The sequence below is a fragment of the Podarcis pityusensis genome (assembly GCF_964106645.2).
Source record: "Podarcis pityusensis genome assembly, chromosome: 13".
Classification (NCBI taxonomy): domain Eukaryota; kingdom Metazoa; phylum Chordata; class Lepidosauria; order Squamata; family Lacertidae; genus Podarcis; species Podarcis pityusensis.
The window spans coordinates 50,837,794-50,859,604 of NC_138038.1; the positions used below are offsets into that span (position 1 = coordinate 50,837,794).

The following is a 21,811-nucleotide window of genomic DNA, read 5'->3' on the forward strand; positions in this document are numbered from 1 at the left end:
TTTGAAGCATGACATAAGAAGAAGCTGCTGGATCAGACCAGTGGCCCATCTAGTCCGGCCACACAGATGTCAGTGGGAAACCCACAAGCAAGAGCCCTCTCCCCTCCTGTGGCACCCTGCGGCTGGCATTCAGGAGCGTAACCCATGACAGTGGGCTAGGTGGTCCAGTGGCCTGATCCTCTTCTTATGATAACCTCTCTCGTGCCCTCCCTCCCAAAGAGGAGGCTTATTTATATTTCTTTAGAATACTTACACCCTGCTTTTCAAAGCAGCTTACAAAGGTTGCCAAAACAAGATGCCTCTTGAATCTTGTAAAGGTAAAGGGACCCCTGACCGTTAGGTCCAGTCGTGGCCGACTCTGGGGTTGCGGCGCTCATCTCGCTTTACTGGCCGAGGGAGCCGGCGTACAGCTTCCGGGTCATGTGGCCAGAAGGACTAAGCCGCTTCTGGCGAACCAGAGCAGTGCACGGAAATGCCGTTTACCTTCCCGCCAGAGTGGTACCTATTTATCTACTTGGACTTTTTGGCATGCTTTCGAACTGCTAGGAGGGCAGGAGCAGGGACCGAGCAACGGGAGCTCACCCCGTCGCGGGGATTCGAACCGCTGACCTTCTGATCGGCAAGCCCTAGGCTCTGTGGTTTAACCCACAGCGCCACCTGTGTCCCTTGAATCTAGTACAGGCACATAAATCACAAAGGTGTCCTATGGGGACCAGGATTGTGCACATTTGCTGTGCGCATGCAGATGGTGATGGGTGTCCCCTGCTGTCCCAGCTCGCACCCAGGACCCCTGAATGTCGGAAGCGTCTCAGCAAAGAAACAAGGGCAGGTCAGCTGCCAGGTATCTCCTGCTGCTAAAAGGCAGAGCAGAGCGCCCATCCTCCGTGCTGGGCTTTAGTGTCTGGCGGGGATTATCTTCGCTTAATCCCTCAGGACAACAAGGACAAGCAGGTAGTGAGGAGAGGGGAGCGGCATGTCTGAGAATCGAAAAACGCAAGCTGGATTCAGCCCTGTATTCTATAGAGCCGGGCCCAAGTTTTCCTCCTCCTCCTCCTGAGACTGCCATCTCCTGGAACAGCTGACCCCATCTACCTTTTTCAAATGAGCCTGCCTAAAATAAAACCTGGAAGTCACAATGGAAGTCCTGCTCTAAGTGAAGTCTTAAATCTCCCTGCTTTCAGAGCCCAGAAGACTACACCTCCAGGATCCTGCTCATCAGGTTGCATGCCCCAAGACAGGACTAGCAAGCATGATTGATGACCCTCCAAGCATCAGGATGCCCCTGGTTTGATTCTAGTTTATAAAGGTAACAACTCGGGATCTTGGCAGTGCCCCCTGGGTTATCACCAGCGGCTTCCATTTATCCTCAGTGGCCTGAGCATAGAAACCTGGTGGTTCCTGTTCAGATAACCACAGTATTTTATTTTTAAATGTAATAAGATGTCTTTCACCACCCTTCCCCAACCTGGTACCCTTCAGATATTTTGGATTACAACTCCCATAATCCCCAACAGAATACAGCAGTGCTGATGGGAGTTGCTGTCAAAAATATCTTTAAGGTGCTGTGTTGTGAAGGCAGAAGGAAGGCTGTCTCAAGTCTCTCTCTTGGCAGAACTTTCCTCTGCCATTGAATGTCTGGTTTCCTGGACAGGTCCTTTGACTCACCCTGCTATTTTCAAAGAGATGCCCACAGCCCTTTGCAAAGGATTTATTCAGATAACCTCCACATGTTGTCTCGGTTTAGAAGTTGTAGTTGAGGTTGTTTAGCGGTTGGGGCTGGGGGGGAGGGGAGGATGTAGCAAGGAGGACAAAAGGCATCGGTTTCCATGTCCGTTGCATTTCTGCAGCCGTTCACCTTCTGCCCAAAAACTGCATTAACGTGTCTCACTGTTGCAAAATCATGTAATTTAGGTAATTCACACAATTACGTGCTGAACGTTGTCATCAGAGTATTCCACCCCATTCACTTCAGTGCAGACGGGGGCATGACAGCATATTGTTTGCAGACTGCATTGATTTCCGTTCAGGACGCTGGGCGAATCAGCGAATTTCCACTCCCGTTTCTGTTTTCGTCTAAATTTTCCCAACATCCCTAGGAAGGAGGAAGTCATCCTTTCTATAAAGGTAAAGGGACCCCTGACCATTAGGTCCAGTCGTGACCGACTCTGGGGTTGCGGCGCTCATCTCGCTTTACTGGCTGAGGGAGCCGGCATACAGCTTCCGGGTCATGTGGCCAGCAGGACTAAGCCGCTTCTGGCGAACCAGAGCAGCGCACGAAACGCCATTTACCTTCCCTCCAGAGCGGTACCTATTGATCTACTTGCACTTTGACGTGCTTTCGAACTGCTAGGTTGGCAGGAGCAGGGACCGAGCAACGGGAGCTCACCCCGTCACGGGGATTCGAACCGCCAACCTTCTGATCGGCAAGTCCTAGGCTCTGTGGTTTAACCCATAGCGCCACCCGCGTCCCTATCTGTACCGCAGAGTTAAACTGGGGAACTCGCTCCCACGGGAGGCAGCAATGGCCGCCAACTCAGATGACTTTCAAAGAGAAATCGGACAAATTCATACAGATAAAGCTATCGGCGGCAACCAGACGTGATGGTTATGTTGGGTCTCCACACTTGGGGGCAGTAAATGCTTCTGAATACCAGTTGCTGTGAGCCACAGGAGGAGAGAGGGCTCTTGCGCTCGGTTCCTTTGTGTGGGCTTCCGACTTGGGCATTTGGTTGGCCACTGTGAGATCAGGAAGCTGGACTAAGTGGGCTGTTACCTTAAGGAGGATAAATAATAATAATAATAATAATAATAATAATAATAATAATAATAATATCTTTATTGTCATTGCCCCCTTCGGGGACAACAAAATTACTTGACTGCTCCATAAAAACTCTAATTAATCAATACAGTATAATACAGCAAGGGAGATTAGATGACTTTCAAAGTCCGGGCTTCCCATTCAGGGCCGAGATCGCTCTGGAGAAGAAGCTGTTCTTAAGACGGCTTGTTCTTGTCTTCATCGTCCTGTATCTCTGTCCCGACGGCAAGAGCTCGAAGAGACAGTGACCAGGATGCGATGGATCTTTTACTATGTCCAGTGCCTTCCTATGGCACCTTGTGGCATAAATCTGCTCTAAGGTGGAGAGTGGGCAGCCAACAATGCTCTCTGCTGCCTTAACAACCCTGCACAACCCCATCCTGTCCTGGGTAGTACAGCTTCCGTACCACACACATAAGCCATAAGTGAGCACTTATGCAGGGGTGAATCTGGATTTCCACATTGAGCTGGGGTTTGGCAGCATTTCTTCAGCAGGAGGACTCCACCCGTTGGTCCTTCCTCCTCCTGGGCCCTCCCTGCCACACGCCGATTTGCTCTCTTTTTATCTGTGCCTGACACACATACCCATTAGCTTTCTGCTAATCCCAGTGAGCTGACCAGGTGGTGTTAGGCCAGAGGCAGGGTGCTTTGGGTGTGCTGAGAAGCTTTGAATTTTGCACAGTTCCCGAGTTTAATTCCTACAAAGCCCCAAATGGGAACGGCGTCGGTGGGGCCTGCCAACGCTTGGCCCAGATGGGCTTTAACTCTTGGAAGTGAGTGCAGCTGTAGCTTCTAACTGCTGCCTTTGAGGGCACAGTGAGGACCTGGCAGGTGGGCAAAATTGTCAATTTCTGTTTCTCTCATTTTCCCCATCTGTTTGCAATTCTTTTTTTTTTTTAAAAAAACAGCATTTTAGTGGTTTGACTCTCTCCTAATAACACACATTTTTGTGTGCAGGTTTCCCTAATACAGTGGTACCTCGGGTTGCATACGCTTCAGGTTACAGACGCTTCAGGTTACAGACTCCGCTAACCCAGAAATAGTGCTTCAGGTTAAGAACTTTGCTTCAGGATGAGAACAGAAATTGTGCTCCAGTGGCGCGGCGGCAGCAGGAGACCCCATTAGCTAAAGCGGTACCTCAGGTTAAGAACAGTTTCAGGTTAAGAATGGACCTCCGGAACGAATTAAGTACTTAACCCAAGGTACCACTGTATTCTTTCTTTGTAGCTCTGACTCCTGCACGTAGTTTCTCTTCCAGAAAATAAGGTAGTTCCCTCCCCAGATGCCAATTTCCAACAAGGGCAGCTTAAGCCAGTTTTCTTTTTAAACCATTTCGTAATGTGAACATAAAGCCTAAATTGGATTTATCATCCCACTTGCTCTCCTGCGTCGACCAAATCTGGCACCTGCGATGCACTTAGCACAGGAGAAGGATCAAAGGTGGGCTTCAAGGCTGTGCCTGGATTCCCTTCCGACGAATTTTGCGCCATGCTTTCCGCCTTGCTGTGATTCCTTGACCAGCAGGGAGATTCCAGCTTCCAGTAACACATCCCAAGGCAAGTGAGCCCTCCTGTTGCTTTCCTGGGCCTAGGGCGCCCTTGACCAGTAGTTAGGTGACCTTTCTCACTTGGCTGTCCACAAACAGGAGTGTCGTGAAAAGAAAAAGAGAAGGAGGTGTCCCATCAAGGAAGACACGCCGGGAGTGTTGCTGCCGCCAGGGCTCCCGCTCTTTGGTGTGCCAGAAGCGTGCGAGAGATTTGCCGCTGCAAATTCAACTGGTGGGGAATCAGATCTACGAGGGAGGAATTAAGAGCGTCAAACGAGATGGTCCTGAACAGGGCGATGGGCTGTTGGGATAGGATATGGCGATTTAGGGGCATAGGGCAAGGAAAAGGGGAGGGTAGCGAGAGGGGTGTCAGAGGCCATGCTTCACCAGCTGCCAGGCCAGCAAATCCCCCACATTCTCCCTCCCCCGTGGGGAGGGAGGGAAGGGAGTGAGAAGGGAATCTCCGGGCATTAAGCACCGTGGCTCCGGCTAAGCCGCTGTCCTCGGCTCTGGTGCGGCAGGTGCCGCAGGGATCTCAGCCAGGCCTCCCCCGACCCCGGCAGAAGCCCCTCCAGGCATCATGTTCGCCAGCTCTTCGCGGGGAGGCCCGGCGCCCGCGGGCCGGGGGCCCGGGGGTGGGGGCAAGTTCAGCGTGGACGAACTCTACGGGCTGCCCAAGAAGACCAAAGGGGCGCGGGGGGAGAGCGTCCGGCGGCGGAGCCAAGCCAGCCAGGGAGGCCAGATGGGGCGAGAGGGGCAGCCCCTGACCCCCGCCCAGGTGCTGGAGGCAGCCAGGTGTTTGATGGAGAGGCGGCGGCTCGAGAGCTACCTTCTGGAAGCCGGGATCAGCGCTGAGGAGCTGGAGAGCACACGCACCGGCATGGTGTACAGGTATGTGGCACTTTGGGGGGGGGCAAGCTAGTCACGGGCTCAGGTGGGTACCTCGTGCCTTTCATGCGCAGCCGTCCTGAGCCCCAGCATGCATCAGGGCGGTGGTGGCAGCGTTGCTTTTAGTCCTTGCAAAACAAGTTCCTAGTCCTTAAGGAAGATTGTTTTTTTCTGTGAATGTGCTCATGGAAAACGGAGATGTTTCCAAGGGAATGTTGCTGTTCGTTAATCGTAGAATTGTAGAATTGGAGGGACCCAAACAGGTCATCTAGTTTGTGTTGTGAACTGCCCTGAGATCTATGGGTGGAGGGTGGTATTCATATTTAATACATAATAATAATAATGGGGCGTTAGGGTTGTTATAGGAAGGGTAGAACCTCTGGTGGGGAACATGTCCTGCTCCTTCTGGGATAGCCTGTCCACCTCTGGTCCACATCTGCACTCAACTCTCACCTGTGGCTCCTGGAAGCTGTCAGCATGCGACTGCGGCCACACCATGGAACGGCTTTGACTGGCTGGCTAAACCAGGTGAGAGAAGCCAACGAGTCTCAAACCCTCAGGGACTTTCTCTGCATGTGAAAGCAGGCTCTGACAGATGGAGCAGATGAGTGAGTCCAATGGTTAAGGAGGTGGTTTCTGCACATGCTGTAGAGCATGGGTAGGCAAACTGAGGCCCGGGGGCCAGATCCCGCCCAATCACCTTCTAAATCCGGCCCGCAGACGGTCCAGGAATCAGCGTGTTTTTACATGAGTAGAATGTGTCCTTTTATTTAAAATGCATCTCTTGGTTATTTGTGGGGCCTGCCTGGTGTTTTTACATGAGTAGAATGTGCCCTTTATTTAAAATCCATCTCTGGGTTATTTGTGGGGCATAGGAATTCGTTCATTTCCCCCCCCAAAAAAATATAGTCCGGCCCCCCACAAGGTCTGAGGGACAGTGGACCGGCCCCCTGCTGAAAAAATTTGCTGACCCCTGCTGTAGAGGGAAGTGAGGGGCAGATGGGGCTCGTCCACCTGGAAAAGGGAGCCCATATTGGAGAAGGAAGACTCTGATCCTTAACCCCCTTGCCTTGCCTTCGGCAGAAGAAACGACTCAGGAGTAAAACCTACACAAATCCGGAGTTCCTAAGGCAGTTGGATGGTGCCTTTCTACACCTCCTTCCAGCAATTCCGGCAACCAAGCTTGTGCCAAATGTCTTGCTTTGCTTTCCTCTAGACACATCGCCCAGACTGATGCCCAAGGAGGTCACTTCAGAACTACTAATCATCATCAAACCTTTTATTGGCACCACATACAAACATCCAAAACAAATCAGTACAGAATTACCACCTCCCCAGTGGCACAAAACATTTGCTAAAAGAAAGGAGGCAGAGCAGTCTATCGTCACATCTCTTGGTCTCCAGGGAGATCAGACGTCTGCAGTGTATTTCGACAACAAAAAACCAAATAGAGATATTTAGCCACTAACTTGGTGAGCTCCTGATCATTCCCCAGTAAGAGAAAATGTATGACCTCCGACTCTGGTTTCCATTTGGGGATGCAGAGTTGATCTAGAAATTGCTGACGGAGATCAGCATATAGTTTACAATTAAGAACCATGTGTGTGAGGGTTTCCACCAGGTGGTCTTCACCTGGGCAAGTTCTTTCTCCTTCCACCCTGCCTGAGAACCTTCCCCAGAGGAGGTTTGATGGATTTGAATTAAACCTGGCCAGCGAAAATGCCCTTCTTTCTTGAGGGTTAAGTAGAAATTCTAGGTAATTGTGGTTAGTTTCATGTGCCCAGGAAAGTTTGAAATAAAGAGGGGGGCATGTTTTCTCTGCTGCTACTGTTAGTTCTTGGCGCAGGACTGCTAATGCAGAGGTTTGACTTCACCCCCAGAGCTGCACTTCATTGTCTTTCAAGATAGACGGGTGCCAAGAACAATAATAACCCACTTCGCTTCAGGAATCATAGCTAAGGAAGCTACCTTATACAGACGGAGCATGAGTCCTTTTGGCTTGGTATGGTCTGCACGGACTGATGCCCAATTCTATACAACAAAGTGCTTTCCCTAAGCATGCAGCAGGCCTGCCTAGCGCCTCCTGCCCAGGGCATCTGGGTCTCCTCCTTGACACCATTCCTCATGCATCTAGTCCCTGGTGAGGAGAGAGGAGGATGTTGGCTCTTGGATATCCAGAGGCCGCCTTGATGTGCTTCTTGAAGCCTGGCAGCACCAACGCCACGCTTTGATTTGCCGTCTCTACGTCAAGGGAGCCTTCCTGGGCCCACCAGAAACCGCTTCTGAGTGGCATTCCCGAGCTTGACTTTTCGCACAGTCCGTTTTTAGAAGGCTGCCCTGTGTGTGTGTGTGGCGGGGATTGGGACAGGGTGGAATAAGGAGTGACCCTTTCTGTGCAAGAGATTTAAGGAGCTTGGTCTGTTCAACATCTTCAAAAGAAGGTCAGGAGAGTAAATTGATGGTGATGATGTATTCTTGCGGGCTACGGTGTAACCGGCTGTTTAATCCAGAAGCCCTCCCCCCGCCCCCCCCAATCTGAATGCCAACCAGCAGGCAGAAGTTAAAGCTGTGCTGCCTTTTTCTTTTTTCTAACTTTCTGGATTTATTATTCCATTGAGCATTGGAGGCAAATGGTTTTAGAAAACGTCATCCTTCCCACTTGGAATATACTTCAGAGACATGCAGATTGATTGATTGAGCAAGTACCTAGCTTTCAGTATTTGGGGAGGGAGGGAAAACTACTTTAGCAAACACTGTGCTTTCACAATTTTTTTAAAATATATATTTTTATTAGTTTTTTAACATATCATTTTCAACAATTATTAAACTTACTTTTACATCTTAAACACTTTTTTTTTTACTTCCATCAATCACATCTGAAAATTTTCCAGTCTTTTCCAATCAATTTACATTTCTTACTTTCACCATTACATTTAAATATCATAACTAACGTCTCTCTTCTTTCTCTTCTTTGCATTGTTTCATATATTTCTCCTTACAAAACTTCTTGTAGACCTACTAGCGTAATTTGTTGATTGCAGTTGCTCTTCAAATAGTTCATATATTTCTTCCAATCTTCTGTGAATCTCTGGTCCCGCTGGTTTCGAATCCTTCCTGTCATCTTATCCAATTCTTCGTAGTCCATTAATTTTGTCTGCCATTCCTCTCTGTGCTTTCACAAATTACCTTTCTTGCGGGAGTTGAGTTCGAAGAATGAGCCTGGTGAAATCTGAGATTCATCAGAGTCGTGCCAAACCCTAAGTCACAGCCTGGTCTGGAGACTTCTGAATCTTTGATCCTTGGTCTTTGGGAAAGGTGATGCAACTTGGAACAGTTTGCAGACCTTTGATCATCTTGGTCACCCTCCTCTGCACATCTTGCAGCTTGCCAATATCCTTGGGGTCCGACCAAGGCAGAATAGAGCAGTACCATTACTTCCTTTGGTCTGGACCAGGGGTCAGCAAACTTACAGTGCCTCCGGCCAGTGTCTCCAGCGCTGATCATGCAGAGGGCGGGGGAGCGCGTGCCCATACGCCTGCACACACGCTATTTCTGGCACACTTCCGGGTCGGAGGAGCACTGGAAATAGCTTGTGCGCATGTGCACAGGCCTCCTCTGACCCGGATGTGTACCAGAAATATTGCTTGCGCATGCACACAAGCTATTTCCAGTGCTCCTCCGACCCAGAAGTGGGCAGCCGCGCAGCGCAGCGCCGGTAAGAGCGGGTGGCAGCAGCGGGGGTCGCCGCGGGCCGGATAAACGAGTCCCTCGGGCCTTATCCGGCCTTAGTTTGGGGACCCCTGGTCTGGACACTATACTTCTGTTGGTGCAACCTAGAACTGCATTAGCATTTTTTTGCTGTGGCATCACACTGTTCAACTGTCGCGATTGATAATTCAGTTGAAGCATTGACCAGGGCTATGTACACATTGGTGGTCATCTGCCCTTCCGCCCCCTCCCCCCCGGTTGCATTTCAAGCTGTTTTTTTGGTTTTGGTTTTTGCATTGCTGTACACACCAGAGCTGGGGCGTGGGTGGCGCTGTGGGTTAAACCACAGAGCCTAGGACTTGCTGATCAGAAGGTCGGCGGTTCAAATCCCCACAACGGGGTGAGCTCCCGTTGCTCGGTCCCTGCTCCTGCCCACCTAGCAGTTTGAAAGCACGTCAAAGTGCAAGTAGATAAACAGGTACCGCTCCAGCGGGAAGGTAAACGGCATTTCCGTGCGCTGCTCTGGTTCACCAGAAGCGGCTTAGTCATGCTGGCCACATGACCCGGAAGCTCCCTCAGCCAATAAAGCGAGATGAGCGCTGCAACCCCAGAGTCGGTCACAACTGGACCTAATGGTCAGGGGTCCCTTTACCTTTTTACACACCAGAGAGTGGGTAGGGGTGCATTCACCCATGCAGATCACCTGATTTGTCTCCCTGTGCTGAACTCCAATGAACCTGGCATCTGAGCATGTGCTGTTCCTAGTGTACACACCTCAGCGTAAACATGGCTTGCATTTTCAAATTGGGCAGGAGCCAGTTTGAGAGAAAATGCATCAAACAGCATTATATCTCAAGAAACTACAAGATAGATATAGATTGTAGCTAATGTTGTGTGCTCAGCTTCAAAAACCATCATTATTGCTGAAGTCAGCGATAATGTGCGCAGAACCCCAGTGTGTGGCAGCTGTGGAAAAGCTGGATTCTATGCTAGGGATGATTTTAAAAGCGATCAAAAATAAAACTGCCAATCTTACAGTGCCTTTACAGAAGTCTGTGGTGCCATCACACTTGGAATGCCGTGTACGGTTTCTGAAGTGGTGGCCACGCTTCAAAAAGGATGTTGTAGTGCCAGGAAAGCTGCAGAAAAGGGCGACCAAAACAAATCAAAAGGGCTGGATCAGCTCCCCTATCAGGAAAGGTTACGGCCGTGGAAGCTTTTGAGTTTAGAAACCCAGCGGGCTAAAGAGGGACAGGGATACAGATGTGTTAAAATTTAGCATTGTTCGGAGAAAGCAGATAGTTTTTCCTCCTTTCAGGGTTAGAACGTGGTGGGGTCATCCAAGCAAGCTGAATGGTGGGAATTAAAGCCAGGCGACTAAAACCCACACAGCAGATAGTTAAACTGTGGAACTCACTGCCACAAGATGCAGCAAGCAGCCACCAACTTGGGTGGCTATAAAAAGGGTTGGACACATGTAGCGTTCCCAAAGCAGAGGAAGGATTGGACCCTGATTAATAGAATACACACAAGGCTTGACCAGTGCCAATAATAACACTGGTCAACAACAAATTTGTTGTCTGCGTTTTTTCAGTAGATTTAGGACGAATCTGATGCGCTGAATCCAAAAATCACATTGGTTTTGCTCAATCAGGTCAAGTTTTTGAGCTATGGCCACATGTCTTTTTTTTACGTTTTTGTTCACATGTACGCTTGTGTGGAGCATTTTAGAAGAAGTTGGTGGGGGTAAAATGCCATGTCGAATAATTGTTTTGATTGGAAATGATTATTTTAATGACAAAGAAGTATCCAGGTCCGATAGTTCTGGGTGATTATGTCGAAAAGGGATCAGTTTGAAGTCATAAAAACCTCAAAATCTTCCATAAATTGGTGCGGCTCCATAAATTGGTGGGATCAACAGAAAGAACAGGAGCAGCCTCAAGTATCCTGATCTTCAATCAGCACATCGTCCTGCAGCTCATTGTGATGAAATTCCAGTGCCTATCTTCGGAGAACTTCCTGACATTAGTGACGAAGATGCCTCCAGTGTTGAAGGACATGAAGAAGAAGAAGTGGTTCTTGAAGATGATGCTCCACATCCATTTTCCCAAAAGGAGTTGAATGATCTAGTTCGCGACCTCAGCTCATCAAAGGACTCTGCCGAACTGTTGGCATCCAGATTGAAGGAAAAAAACCTCCTCTCTGACAGTGCTCACATCAGCTTCTTCCGCAACAGGCATCAAGAGTACCTCCGTTTTTTCTCGGAAGAGAAGGACTTGGTGTACTGTGCAGATATTGCACAGCTTCTGCTCAAGCTTGGAGTACCACAGTACGAACCCAAAGATTGGAGACTGTTCATTGACAGCAGCAAGCGATCACTGAAATGTGTTCTGCTACACAACGGCAACCAGTTTGCCTCTATACCCCTGGCTCACTCGAGTACACTGAAGGAGAACTATGAAGCGGTGAAGTATGTGCTGGAGAAAATTGGTTATGATCAACATAAGTGGTTTATTTGTGTTGACCTGAAGATGGTGAACTTTTTGTTGGGACAACAGTCTGGCTTCAAGTACCCATGTTTTCTGTGCATGTGGGATAGTAGGGACCGTGCTCAGCATTATACGAAGAAGGACTGGCATGTGCGGGAGGAATTGGTGCCTTGCAAAGAAAGTAACGTCATCAACGACCCTCTGGTGGACAGAGACAGAATACTCTTCCCACCGCTGTACATCAAGCTCGGCTTAATCAAGCAGTTCACCAAGGCTCTGGACAAGGATGGTGACTGCTTCACTTACTTGTGCCAGGCTTTTCCAGGATTGACCATGGAGAAGTTGAAAGCTGGCATCTTTGACGGTCCTCAGATCCGTCAGCTCATCAGAGATCCAGAGTTTGGAAAGTCAATGAACGAAGTGGAACTGGAAGCGTGGAAGGCATTTGTTCTGGTAGTGAAGAACTTTCTTGGCAACAATAAGGCCAGAAACTATGCAGAACTTGTCAACAACATGCTGACTGCTTTCAGAAACCTGGGCTGCAACATGAGCATCAAGATGCACTACCTATTTTCACATATGGACCTCTTTCCTGACAACCTGGGTTCAATGAGTGACGAGCAGGGGGAGAGATTCCATCAGGACATGAAAGAGATGGAGACCAGGTATCAGGGTCGCTGGGACGCAGTCATGATGGCTGACTACTGTTGGACTCTGAAGAGAGACCTCCCTGCCACTGAGCATTCCAGGAGTTCCAAGAAACGGAAGTTCAAGCCCTGAAGTTTGAAAAATGGTTAAGCAACATGCAATTTACGTGTACTTACCTTTATCAATGCCCACCATTCAGTTTACAGTAAACCTGACCTGATGGAGAGAAACGGATGCCATTTCCTGATTCAGCAGTGCAAAAATACCCTAAATCAGTTGTAGAAATCTAGACAACATTCAAAAAGTAAAAAATTGTTGCCCAGTGTAATCATTCTGTCCACCCCTTGGCCCAGGTCATTTTATTCACAAAAGAACTTTTCACACAGTGTTCGTAAGAACCAATCAGATTTCCTCTGAGCATTTCAAAAAAAAACCACATGGGACAAAGTCAGATCAGAAGAAATTATTTTAGCTACAAAGAAACTATTGCCTACTTGAGCATGCATATGTAGTTCAGAGTAAATAAAATAGGAAGCAAGGAGGAATGCTTTTAGGAAAACCCCGGAGGTCATAAACAGGAGTAAACAGGAGAGGAAGGATGGCAGTGTTTACCATCTCCTTGTGAACTCTCTTCCTGGCCCTTAAGATCCATCTAAAGATTAAACTACATCAAAGTTACATACTATATTTATGGCTGAGGATGCCTGGTGAAGCAACCAGTCTGTGTTTCAGAATGCTTATACGTGCCGGTCAGGCAGAGAAAATGAACAGTAGAGAAAATGGGCAGAGATGCAGAGGCTTGTGGGATTTAGGCAGAAATTATTGTCAATGAATCAAACCCAGTCAACGCAATGCTTTCATCGCGGATGAATGGCTTGCTCCGTATTTCATAATTCCTCATAGTAATCCCACCTGACCTCCGCAGACACATTCATGGATGAGGAGGCTTTCAGGGGCCACTGGCCACGATGGCTAGGTTCTGCCTCCGCCGGAGAAGGCAGCATGTGTCTGGATACCAGTTACTGGGAATTAAAAGGGAATTGCTCTTATCCCATTGAGGTATCTGGTTGGCCACTGTGAGAACAGGGTGCCAGACTAGATGGGCTCACTTTGGTCTGGTACAGTTTAAGGGTCTTAAGCTTTCCTCTTTTCTCCAGATTTGATCACTGCCCCCCCCCCCCAGGACATAATGGCCAGAGCGGTCTGTTCCAGTGTTTTCTGTGTGAATATATTATTTGCCCTCCAGATGGAGGGGCCCCCACTGGCTAACAAGAATACCAACACTAACCATATAAAGATGACATCGAATGAAGATCAATGAGTAGTAAACCCAGGGGGAGGGAGGCTGGGGAAAGAGAGAGAGTAATAATAACTGAGCCCAAATTAAAATGAGAATTTTTCAAAGTGCAATTGCAGCGGCAGCTTGTCCAATATATACTGGGAAAAGGACTCTTGAGGCCCTGGGCCCTTGCTTCTTTCCATTCTATCCACGGCATTACTGAATCGTTTATTTTATTTATGAATCAATTTCTAGGAGGCAACTTGAAGCAATTTACAACGCAATAAACACACACATATCCACATACAGAGAGAGTTAAAACAATTGGATTCTTTTCTTTAAAAAAATGCATTTACATATAAAACAATTCTTTTAAAAAAAAACCAATAGTGTTTCTATACAGATACCAACTGGGAATCTCCACTTAGAAGGTTTTTTTTTTTTTAAAGGGGGGGAAGAAATGCCCCCTTTTAATTAGTGATTTCCTGATCCCTGGTGGGTGCCTCTGTAGTAGCTATTTTGCTCTCCCTGGAAGAATTGTTTGGGGTTTGTTTTGAACTTTGTTTTATTATCAGCTGCACAACATGAGGCTTTGGCGGAGGGGGCAGCGCCTTCCCATTTCACCTCAGTTGGTCTGCCAACAGACCTGGTTTTTGAAGCCAGCTCCCCGTGGAGCATGTTCTCAAAGTTCCTGCCCTCTTCCATCCTGTGGACATGACAGGAGTGTGAATGTGCTGGGACTGTGGGCTTGAGAGAGCTAATCTTTGTTTGAGACTCTGTCCTGCCCTGCCCAAAATCTTCCTGCCACAGAGCGTGTGGAAAGTGTGGAGGCGTCGCTCCTGGCGAATGCAAGTTGCCAGGTAAAGGTAAAAGATGTAAAGGACCCCGGGTGGTTAAGTCCAGTCAAGGCAACTCTGGGGTTGCGGCACTCATTCGCTTTCAGGCCGAGGGAGCCGGCGTTTGTCTGCAGACAGCCTTCCGGGTCATGTGGCCAGCAGGACTAAACCGCTTACGGCACAACGGGACACCGTGACGGAAACCAGAGCGCATGGAAACGCCGTGTACCTTCCCGCCACAGCGGTACCTATTTACTCGCACTGGTGCGCTTTCGAACTGCTAGGTTGGCAGGAGCTGGGACAGAGCAATGGGAGCTCACTCCGTCGTGGGGATTCGAACCACCAACTTTCCGATCAGCAAGCCCAAGAGGCTCAGTGGTTTAGACCACAGCGCCACCCGCTGTACTACTCCGTTCTGCCTCAAACCCCATCTGGAATCCTGTGTTCAGTCCTGGGCACCACAGATTCAGAAGGCTATTGACAAGCTAGAAGGTATGCAGAGTGGAGCGACCAATACGATAAAGGGCTTGCAAAGCCTTGCGAGGAACCAGGTGCCTTTTGAGGAACAGTTAAGGGAGTTGGGCACATTCAACCTGGAGAAGAGAAGACTCGGAGGGCATGACCTTGTTTTCTGCTGGTCCAGAGAGAAGAACCCATACCAAATTACAAGAATGGAGATTCTGATTAAACCTTAGGAACATTACCACTTTCTGATGGTAAAGGTAAAAAGGTAAAGGGACCCCTGACCATTAGGTCCAGTCGTGACCGACTCTGGGGTTGCGGTGCTCATCTTGCTTTATAGGCCGAGGGAGCCGGCGTCCAGCTTCCGGGTCATGTGGCCAGCATGACTAAGCCGCTTCTGGTGAAACAGAGCAGCACACAGAAACACCATTTACCTCCCCGCCGGAATGGTACTATTGATCTACTTGCACTTTGATGTGCTTTCGAACTGCTAGGTTGGCAGGAGTAGGGACTGAGTAACGGGAGCTCACCCCGTTGTGGGGCTTCGAACCACCGACCTTCTGATTGGCAAGTCCTAGGCTCTGTGGTTTAACCCACAGCGCCACCTGCGTCCCTTCTTGCCTTCTTTTGATGGTAAGAGCCATTCAAATAGCAGAACAAAGGTGGTGGACACTGTTTTTTAAACAGAAAAAAATGGCTGTCCATGATATCGAATTGCGATTTCTACACGACAGGCGATTGGACTAACACATCTGGCTGCAGCTGATGGGAGCTGGAATTCAAAACATCTGGAGGGCACCAGGTTGGGGAAAGGTGGTGTTGGTTGCCATGCATGACAATTGCAGGTGTATCTTCCCCACCCCCTGCATGAATTTTGGGGGAAGCTGAGAGAGGCGTACACTTCGCAAAGTGGAGCGCTTGCCGTTGTCTTGTGGGTCAACCTTTGAGCAAATTTGGCTGACTTTGCACCACGGCCACTCCCCGCGCGGCCCCCTTACATAGATGTGTGTTACATAGATCTGATTTTTGTGTCATTCTCCTGGAGGTGGGAGGAAGAGAAGGGGGCAGGCGTCTGGGCTGGGCGAACACACCCACCGCTTCCAGCTTTTGGTGTCAGCTCCGATGAGGCATCTTGGTGACTGTGTCATCTCCCATCTCCCAGGGTGTCCTCTACCCAGCAGGGAGCTTGTGGAAACTCCCACCCAGTCCTGCCAGCTGCCAACTCACCCTTGATGGGAACAAACTGCCCCTTAAAGAAATACAGAGTATATTAAGCATTACCCTTTTGGGGAGAGAGAGGGGAGGCCCCCTTTGCATATGCTAACTCACTTCAATCTGCATGCAAAAATGTTAAATCCACCTGTGATCTAGCTCTCTGAATTCTTAAAAAAGCAGATAGCAGGTTAATATAGCAGGACACGGAGCAATGGATCCAAACTACAAGAAAGAAGATTCCACCTAAACATTAGGAAGAACTTCCTGACAGTAAGAGCTGTTCGACAGTGGAATTTGCTGCCAAGGAGTGTGGTGGAGTCTCCTTCTTTGGAGGTCTTTAAGCAGAGGCTTGACAACCGTATGTCAGGAGTGCTCTGATGGTGTTTCCTGCTTGGCAGGGGGTTGGACTCGATGGCCCTTGTGGTCTCTTCCAACTCTATGATTCTATGATTCTAATAATTATTATAATATATCTATTTATACCCTGCCTTTTCCCCTGACAGGGAGCGGAGGAGGTACACACATCCTAGCTCCTTTGGAAACTCTGCAAATGTAGATGTCATAATATCTGATTCAGGCTTCTTTCTTGAGGGCGGAGAGCCTGAGCCAGAGGACGTCCTATCGAAACAGCAAGTCTTGATTCCTAATCCAGAGTTTGGGAATAGCCGTTCTTCCTGGTCACCTACGGTGAGCTGATAGTGCCTGCAGGTGACCAGAGGCAAGGAAAGAAGGATTTGTTGCTTTAGTCAGTGCAATTTCTTGCTTCTTTCAGGTGTGCATGGGCAGGCACAGCAGCCAGAGTTTTGTGAGCTGCTGCAGGCGTTTTACTACATGGCCTAGGAAGCTGGCTTTGTTATTTATATATTTATTTACTGTGATTTCATCCTACCTTCCCCCCCCCCTTCCAAGGAGCTCAAAGTTTTATACGTAGTTCTCCCCCGTCTCATTTAACACCCCTGTGAGGAAGGTCAGGTAGAGAGAGAGGCAGTGCCTAGCCCAAAGTTACACCCAGCGAGCTTAATAGCCAGGTGGGGATTTGAACCCTGGAAGTGAGAGCTAGACCACAAAGAAGGCTGATCGCTGAAAAATGGATGCTTTTGAATTCTGGTGCTGGAGGAGACTCTTGAGAGTCCCATGGACTGCAAGAAGATCAAACCTCTCCATTCTGAAGGAAATCAGCCCTGAGTGCTCACTGGAAGGACAGATCCTGAAGCTGAGGCTCCAAGACTTTGGCCTCCTCATGAGAAGAGAAGACTCCCTGGAAAAGACCCTGATGCTGGGAAAGATGGAGGGCACAAGGAGAAGGGGACGACGGAGGACGAGATGGTTGGACAGTGTTCTCGAAGCTACTAGCATGAGTTTGACCAAACTGCGGGAGGCAGTGGAAGACAGGAGTGCCTGGCATGCTCTGGTCCAGGGGGTCACGAAGAGTCGGACACGACTAAACGACTCAACAGCAACAACTCTCCCGGGTCTTTGACCAACGCTCCAACCACTGAGCCACCCTGGCTCAGTCACATGGTTCATCTCGGCAGGATATGATGATGGCACACACACAAAAAGCCCTGTTATGTCCCCCCCCCCCCAACTGCATACAGTGCTGTAGTTTCCCCAGCAAGGGCTCACCCCTTGGGCGTTGCCCTTGAGAGAGCAGAGGGTATCTGGCAGGCCCTGGCACACAGCACTCCTGAGACGGCCCGAAATAACTTCTGCGCACCGCTGTCATCGGCTCCCACCCACCCTGGCTCCTTCTCCCTCCGGCTTCCTCAGCCGACACCTCGCATCTCCACAACTGAGAGGTGACGAAGGCTATGGGGCTTTGCCCTCCCCCTCCGTGCCTTCGTTTGCCCCCCTTCCCCGAAACACGTAGGAAGGTGGGTGGCGAACGTCTTTCCCCGTCTGAAGGGGCACCACTCAGTCACACGGCTGCCCTTCCTGCAGCCGCTCTCTCGTTCCTGCCGACGCCGCACCATGTACCCCTACAAGCCGCACGGCACGGACGCCTTCGGGACCCCTCTGCGGCGCACCCCGCCACGGACTGGGAGGGGCGGCCTGAAGAGGAAGAGCCTGTCTCCTCCGCACCCCCAAGGCTGCAGCAGCCCTGGCAGCGGACTGGGTGCCTTCCTAGCCAGCCATGGGATTGACCCTCCGCCTGACTCATCTGTGGGATGCAGGTAAAAGAAGCGGGGTGCAGGGTTCAAGAGACAGTATGGCGTAGTGGTTAGAGAGTCAGAGCAGGACCTGGGAGAGACCAGGGTTCAAATCCCTGCTCGGCCGAGAAGCTCACTGGGTGGTAGCCTGGGGGCCAGTCACTGCCTCTCGGGCTGGCCTACCTCACAGGGGTGTTGGGATAAATGTTTGCCACCTTGAGCTCTTTAGAGATGGAATATAAATAAATAAGACTGGAATTGTGGCCAGGGATAGGAATATGCCTTCCTGCTCATTGGTTCCCTCTTAAATTCTGGAAGCTGGCTTAGTCAGACCAAGCCAGCGGTGGCTTGAAAGGGTTTCAGGCACAGATGTTTCCCAGCTCCACCTTGAGATCCTGTGGCCTTCTGCACACAAAACAGGTGATCTACCTGCCAAGCTGCCAGCTGCTTTCCTGAAAATCCACCATTGCATTTCTTGGGTGAATGCGACATGGGCCTCGGGTGGCGAGTGCGAGTTCAACCGCTGTTGAATGCAGCACAGCTGTTCAAGAGAGGATGTCGCCACCCAGCGGGTCTGAGCAGAAGGAGACTGGGGGCAAAGGTCAAACAGACTTGCCTACCCATGGTCTACTCCATTTAAAAAGACAGAACATTGGACAGGGCCAGGCTGGGCCGAAGGAACATGGGCATGAGAAAGGCCCTGCAGGATCAGGCCCATGCAGTCGAGCATCCTGTTCTCTCAGTGGCCGACCAGGTGCCCATTGTGGGGAACCCTCAAGCAGGGCCGAGTGCAAGGCCACTCTCTCCCCTCCTGCAGTTTCCATCAGCCGCTATCCAGAAGCATTTCAGCCTCTGGCAAGTAGCCATTGATAGCCTTAAAGGTAAAGGGACACCTGACCATTAGATCCAGTCGTGACTGACTCTGGGGTTGTGGCGCTCATCTCGCTTTATTGGCCAAGGGAGCCGGCGTACAGCTTCCGGGTCATGTGGCCAGCAGGACTAAGCCGCTTCTGGCGAACCAGAGCAGCACACGGAAACGCCGTTTACCTTCCCACCGGAGCAGTACCTATTTATCTACTTGCACTTTGACATGCTTTCGAACTGCTAGGTGGGCAGGAGCAGGGACCGAGCAACGGGAGCTCACCCCGTCGCAGGGATTTGAACCGCCGACCTTCTGATCGGCAAGTCCTAGGCTCTGTGGTTTAACCCACAGTGCCACCCATGTCCCTTATTGATAGCCTTAGCCTCCAATAATTGGTCTGCTCCTCTTTTAAATCCATCCAAGGTAACAGCCATCACTCCCTCCTGTGGCGGGGAGTTCCCACAGTTTGCTGCGAAGAAGTACCTTATTTTATCCAACCTGAATCTTCCAACATTCAGCTGTGTCAAATGTCCATTTTGTTGCCCGAGGCAGAGAATAATTCGCCCGAATCCCCTTCCACATAGAGAAGCACCGACTGTCGAACCTTTCTTCCGACACTAGTGATGGGGTAGCCTCACCTGAGAGGACGAAGCAGGGCAGCGCATGCTGCTCACCCGGGTCTCACATCTGCCACCTGAGGCAGCTCCCGTACTTTGCCTGACAGCTGGGCCAGCAACCCGGGTCCAGAATGAGAATTTGAGCCCACAGCGGGCAGCTCGATGGAGGTGTTGACGCAGTGTGTGGCAGCTGTGGGGGAAATCAAAATTCCAGGCTATGGGAATTTGAAAATAAAGCTGCCACAATCATAATGTGGTTCTTCAAATTTACGGTGCGACCACACTCAGAATACCGCATACCATTCTGGTCGCCTTGCCTCAAAGTGGATGTTGTAGAGCTGGAAAAGGTTCAGAAAAGGGCAAGGGGATGGAGCAACTCACCTATGAGGAAAGGTGGTGACATTCGGGACTGTTTAGAGAAACGTTGAGTAAGGGCTCATCCACACTTCTTTTGTGCCCCACACTTTCTCAGTAAAGGTCTGCACTTTAAAGCTCCATGTCTGAGCACACATCACTGCTTTCCCCAGGAAGCCCCGCTCTTTTACGCTGAATCGGAACAAACGACAGTTCGGGTTTTCTTCTGCGGATTGCCCTTTGCTCTGATTCATGGGTGAATAGCGGGGGTTTCTCCAGAAAAAAAAGCTGGGGCAAATAAAGAGGTTTTGGACACAACTTTAAAGTGTGGATCTGTGTCTGTGGAAGTCTGCATGAGCCCCCAGAAGCAACATGATGGAAATTCATAGCATTATGCATTGTGAAGGGAGTGAAGAGAAAGAGAGCTTTTCTCCCTTGGAACTCAGGGGCGTCCACTGAACACTTGAATATTCAGGTCAGAAAAAAGTGCTTCACACAGCACATAGTTAAACTTTGGAATACTCTCCCACAGGACTCGGTGATGGTTGCCAAGTTGGATGGCTTTAAAAGAGACTTAGGCAAACTCATGGGGGATGAGACTCTCTGTGGCTACTAGTCCAGAATATTGTCCAAATGTGGGGGGGGGGCGATCAGCTGCCCTTCCAACTTGCCTCCAGAAGGGAGCCTTGCAGAACCACCAGTTTCCCCCATTCCCCTGGGGAGAGGGGCTTCTTCCTTGCCCCCCAATTCCTCTACTCCCATCTCACCCCTATTCCATGTTCCCCACTGCACTCCCTCCCCACTGATACAGACCACCCGCGTGGCTGTTTCTCCCTCCCCCGTTAAGTGCTCCCCTCAACCCCCCCCATCTCTCCGCGCTTAAAGTCCTAAACTGCTATTACCCCAAATCCTTTCTCTCCCGCACCTTTTTTTTTTTTAAATGGATGCTCTTAACTTTATCCATCATTCCTCTTTGGGTGGATTATCCGAGCCAAGAGAGAGATAGGGGGGTTAAGAGCAGCGGGGGCAACACGTGTCCCCGTTAAAAGCTTTCCGCAGCTGTCGTGGTCTTTCGTTTTTCCGCCCCCCGCCCCCCAGTCACATACGCCAATCCCCGCGAGCCCAGAAGTCCTGCTGCCCCCCTCCCTCTCCCTAAGAGCTTTAGGAGGAGGAAGTGGAGGCGGCGGTCCAGAGGATGCTTTCCCCATCTCCGCCTCTGCCTGCATCTTCGCCTGCATCCCCGAGCATCCTTCCTCCTCCAACGCAGCGGGTCCCCTCGCCTCCCCCCCCACAAAAAAGGCCGGCGGGGGAGGAGCCTGGCATGCAAATGAGGCCCAGCTAAACCGGGGCGAGGAGCGGCATCCCGGACAGCAGCTGTACTGAGGGTGCCCTCCCTCTCCTCTTCCTCGCCCCCCACTGCAGCCTGGCCAGTCCCGCCCCCCCCATCTCAGCACCCCTCCCGTCAAAGACGTCCCTGCCCCCCCCCCTTTTTGCATGCAGCTCCCCCCACAGGGAAGGAGGCTGCCAGGCGCCCACAGCCCATAAGCCCCTGGGTGCATTGTGGGGGGGACACACCTTTGGGTGTTGGGGGGTCCCCGGCTGAGCCATGCAAGTTTCCATCGCCTGCACGGAGCAGAACCTGCGGAGCCGGAGCAGCGATGACCGGCTGTGCGGCGGGGGGACGCGCGGCCAGGGCAGCGGGGGGCAAGGCAATGGGGGGTACCAACCCCCCGGCAAGGGACCCCGGCTAGCCATGGGGCCGCGGGCGCCCGGACAGAACCTGCCCCACATCGCCTTCCTCCTGAGGGAGTCCACCGGCCGGGCCACGGGCATGAACTACAGGTAGGGGCTTTTTTTCTGATGGGGGATGGGATATCGAGAGGGGGGGGGGCTGGAGCGGGGGGAGGGGGGTTTAGGCTGGGGGGATCCATGGAGAGGG

The 21,811-nt window shown here is 50.6% G+C and overlaps 2 protein-coding genes across 3 annotated transcripts in view; both read left to right on the forward strand.

The window, feature by feature from the left end:
* The window catches only part of LOC308462339 (uncharacterized protein), a 73,681-nt gene extending 60,658 nt beyond the window's left edge, over positions 1–13,023 (forward strand). Inside the window, exon 2 of the mRNA XM_080979999.1 lies at positions 10,263–13,023. Coding sequence (XP_080836125.1) covers positions 11,492–12,229 — 738 coding nt within the window. The 5' untranslated portion in view covers positions 10,263–11,491 and the 3' untranslated portion in view covers positions 12,230–13,023. The remainder of the gene's footprint in view (positions 1–10,262) is intronic.
* A 7,481-nt stretch (positions 13,024–20,504) lies between these two features.
* KCNAB3 (potassium voltage-gated channel subfamily A regulatory beta subunit 3) overlaps positions 20,505–21,811 on the forward strand; it is a 33,070-nt gene continuing 31,763 nt past the window's right edge. Inside the window, exon 1 of one of the 2 annotated variants that reach the window (XM_080979853.1) lies at positions 20,505–21,714. In XM_080979853.1, coding sequence (XP_080835979.1) covers positions 21,479–21,714 — 236 coding nt within the window. In that variant the 5' untranslated portion in view covers positions 20,505–21,478. The remainder of the gene's footprint in view (positions 21,715–21,811) is intronic. The other variant, XM_080979854.1, reaches the window with a different exon arrangement.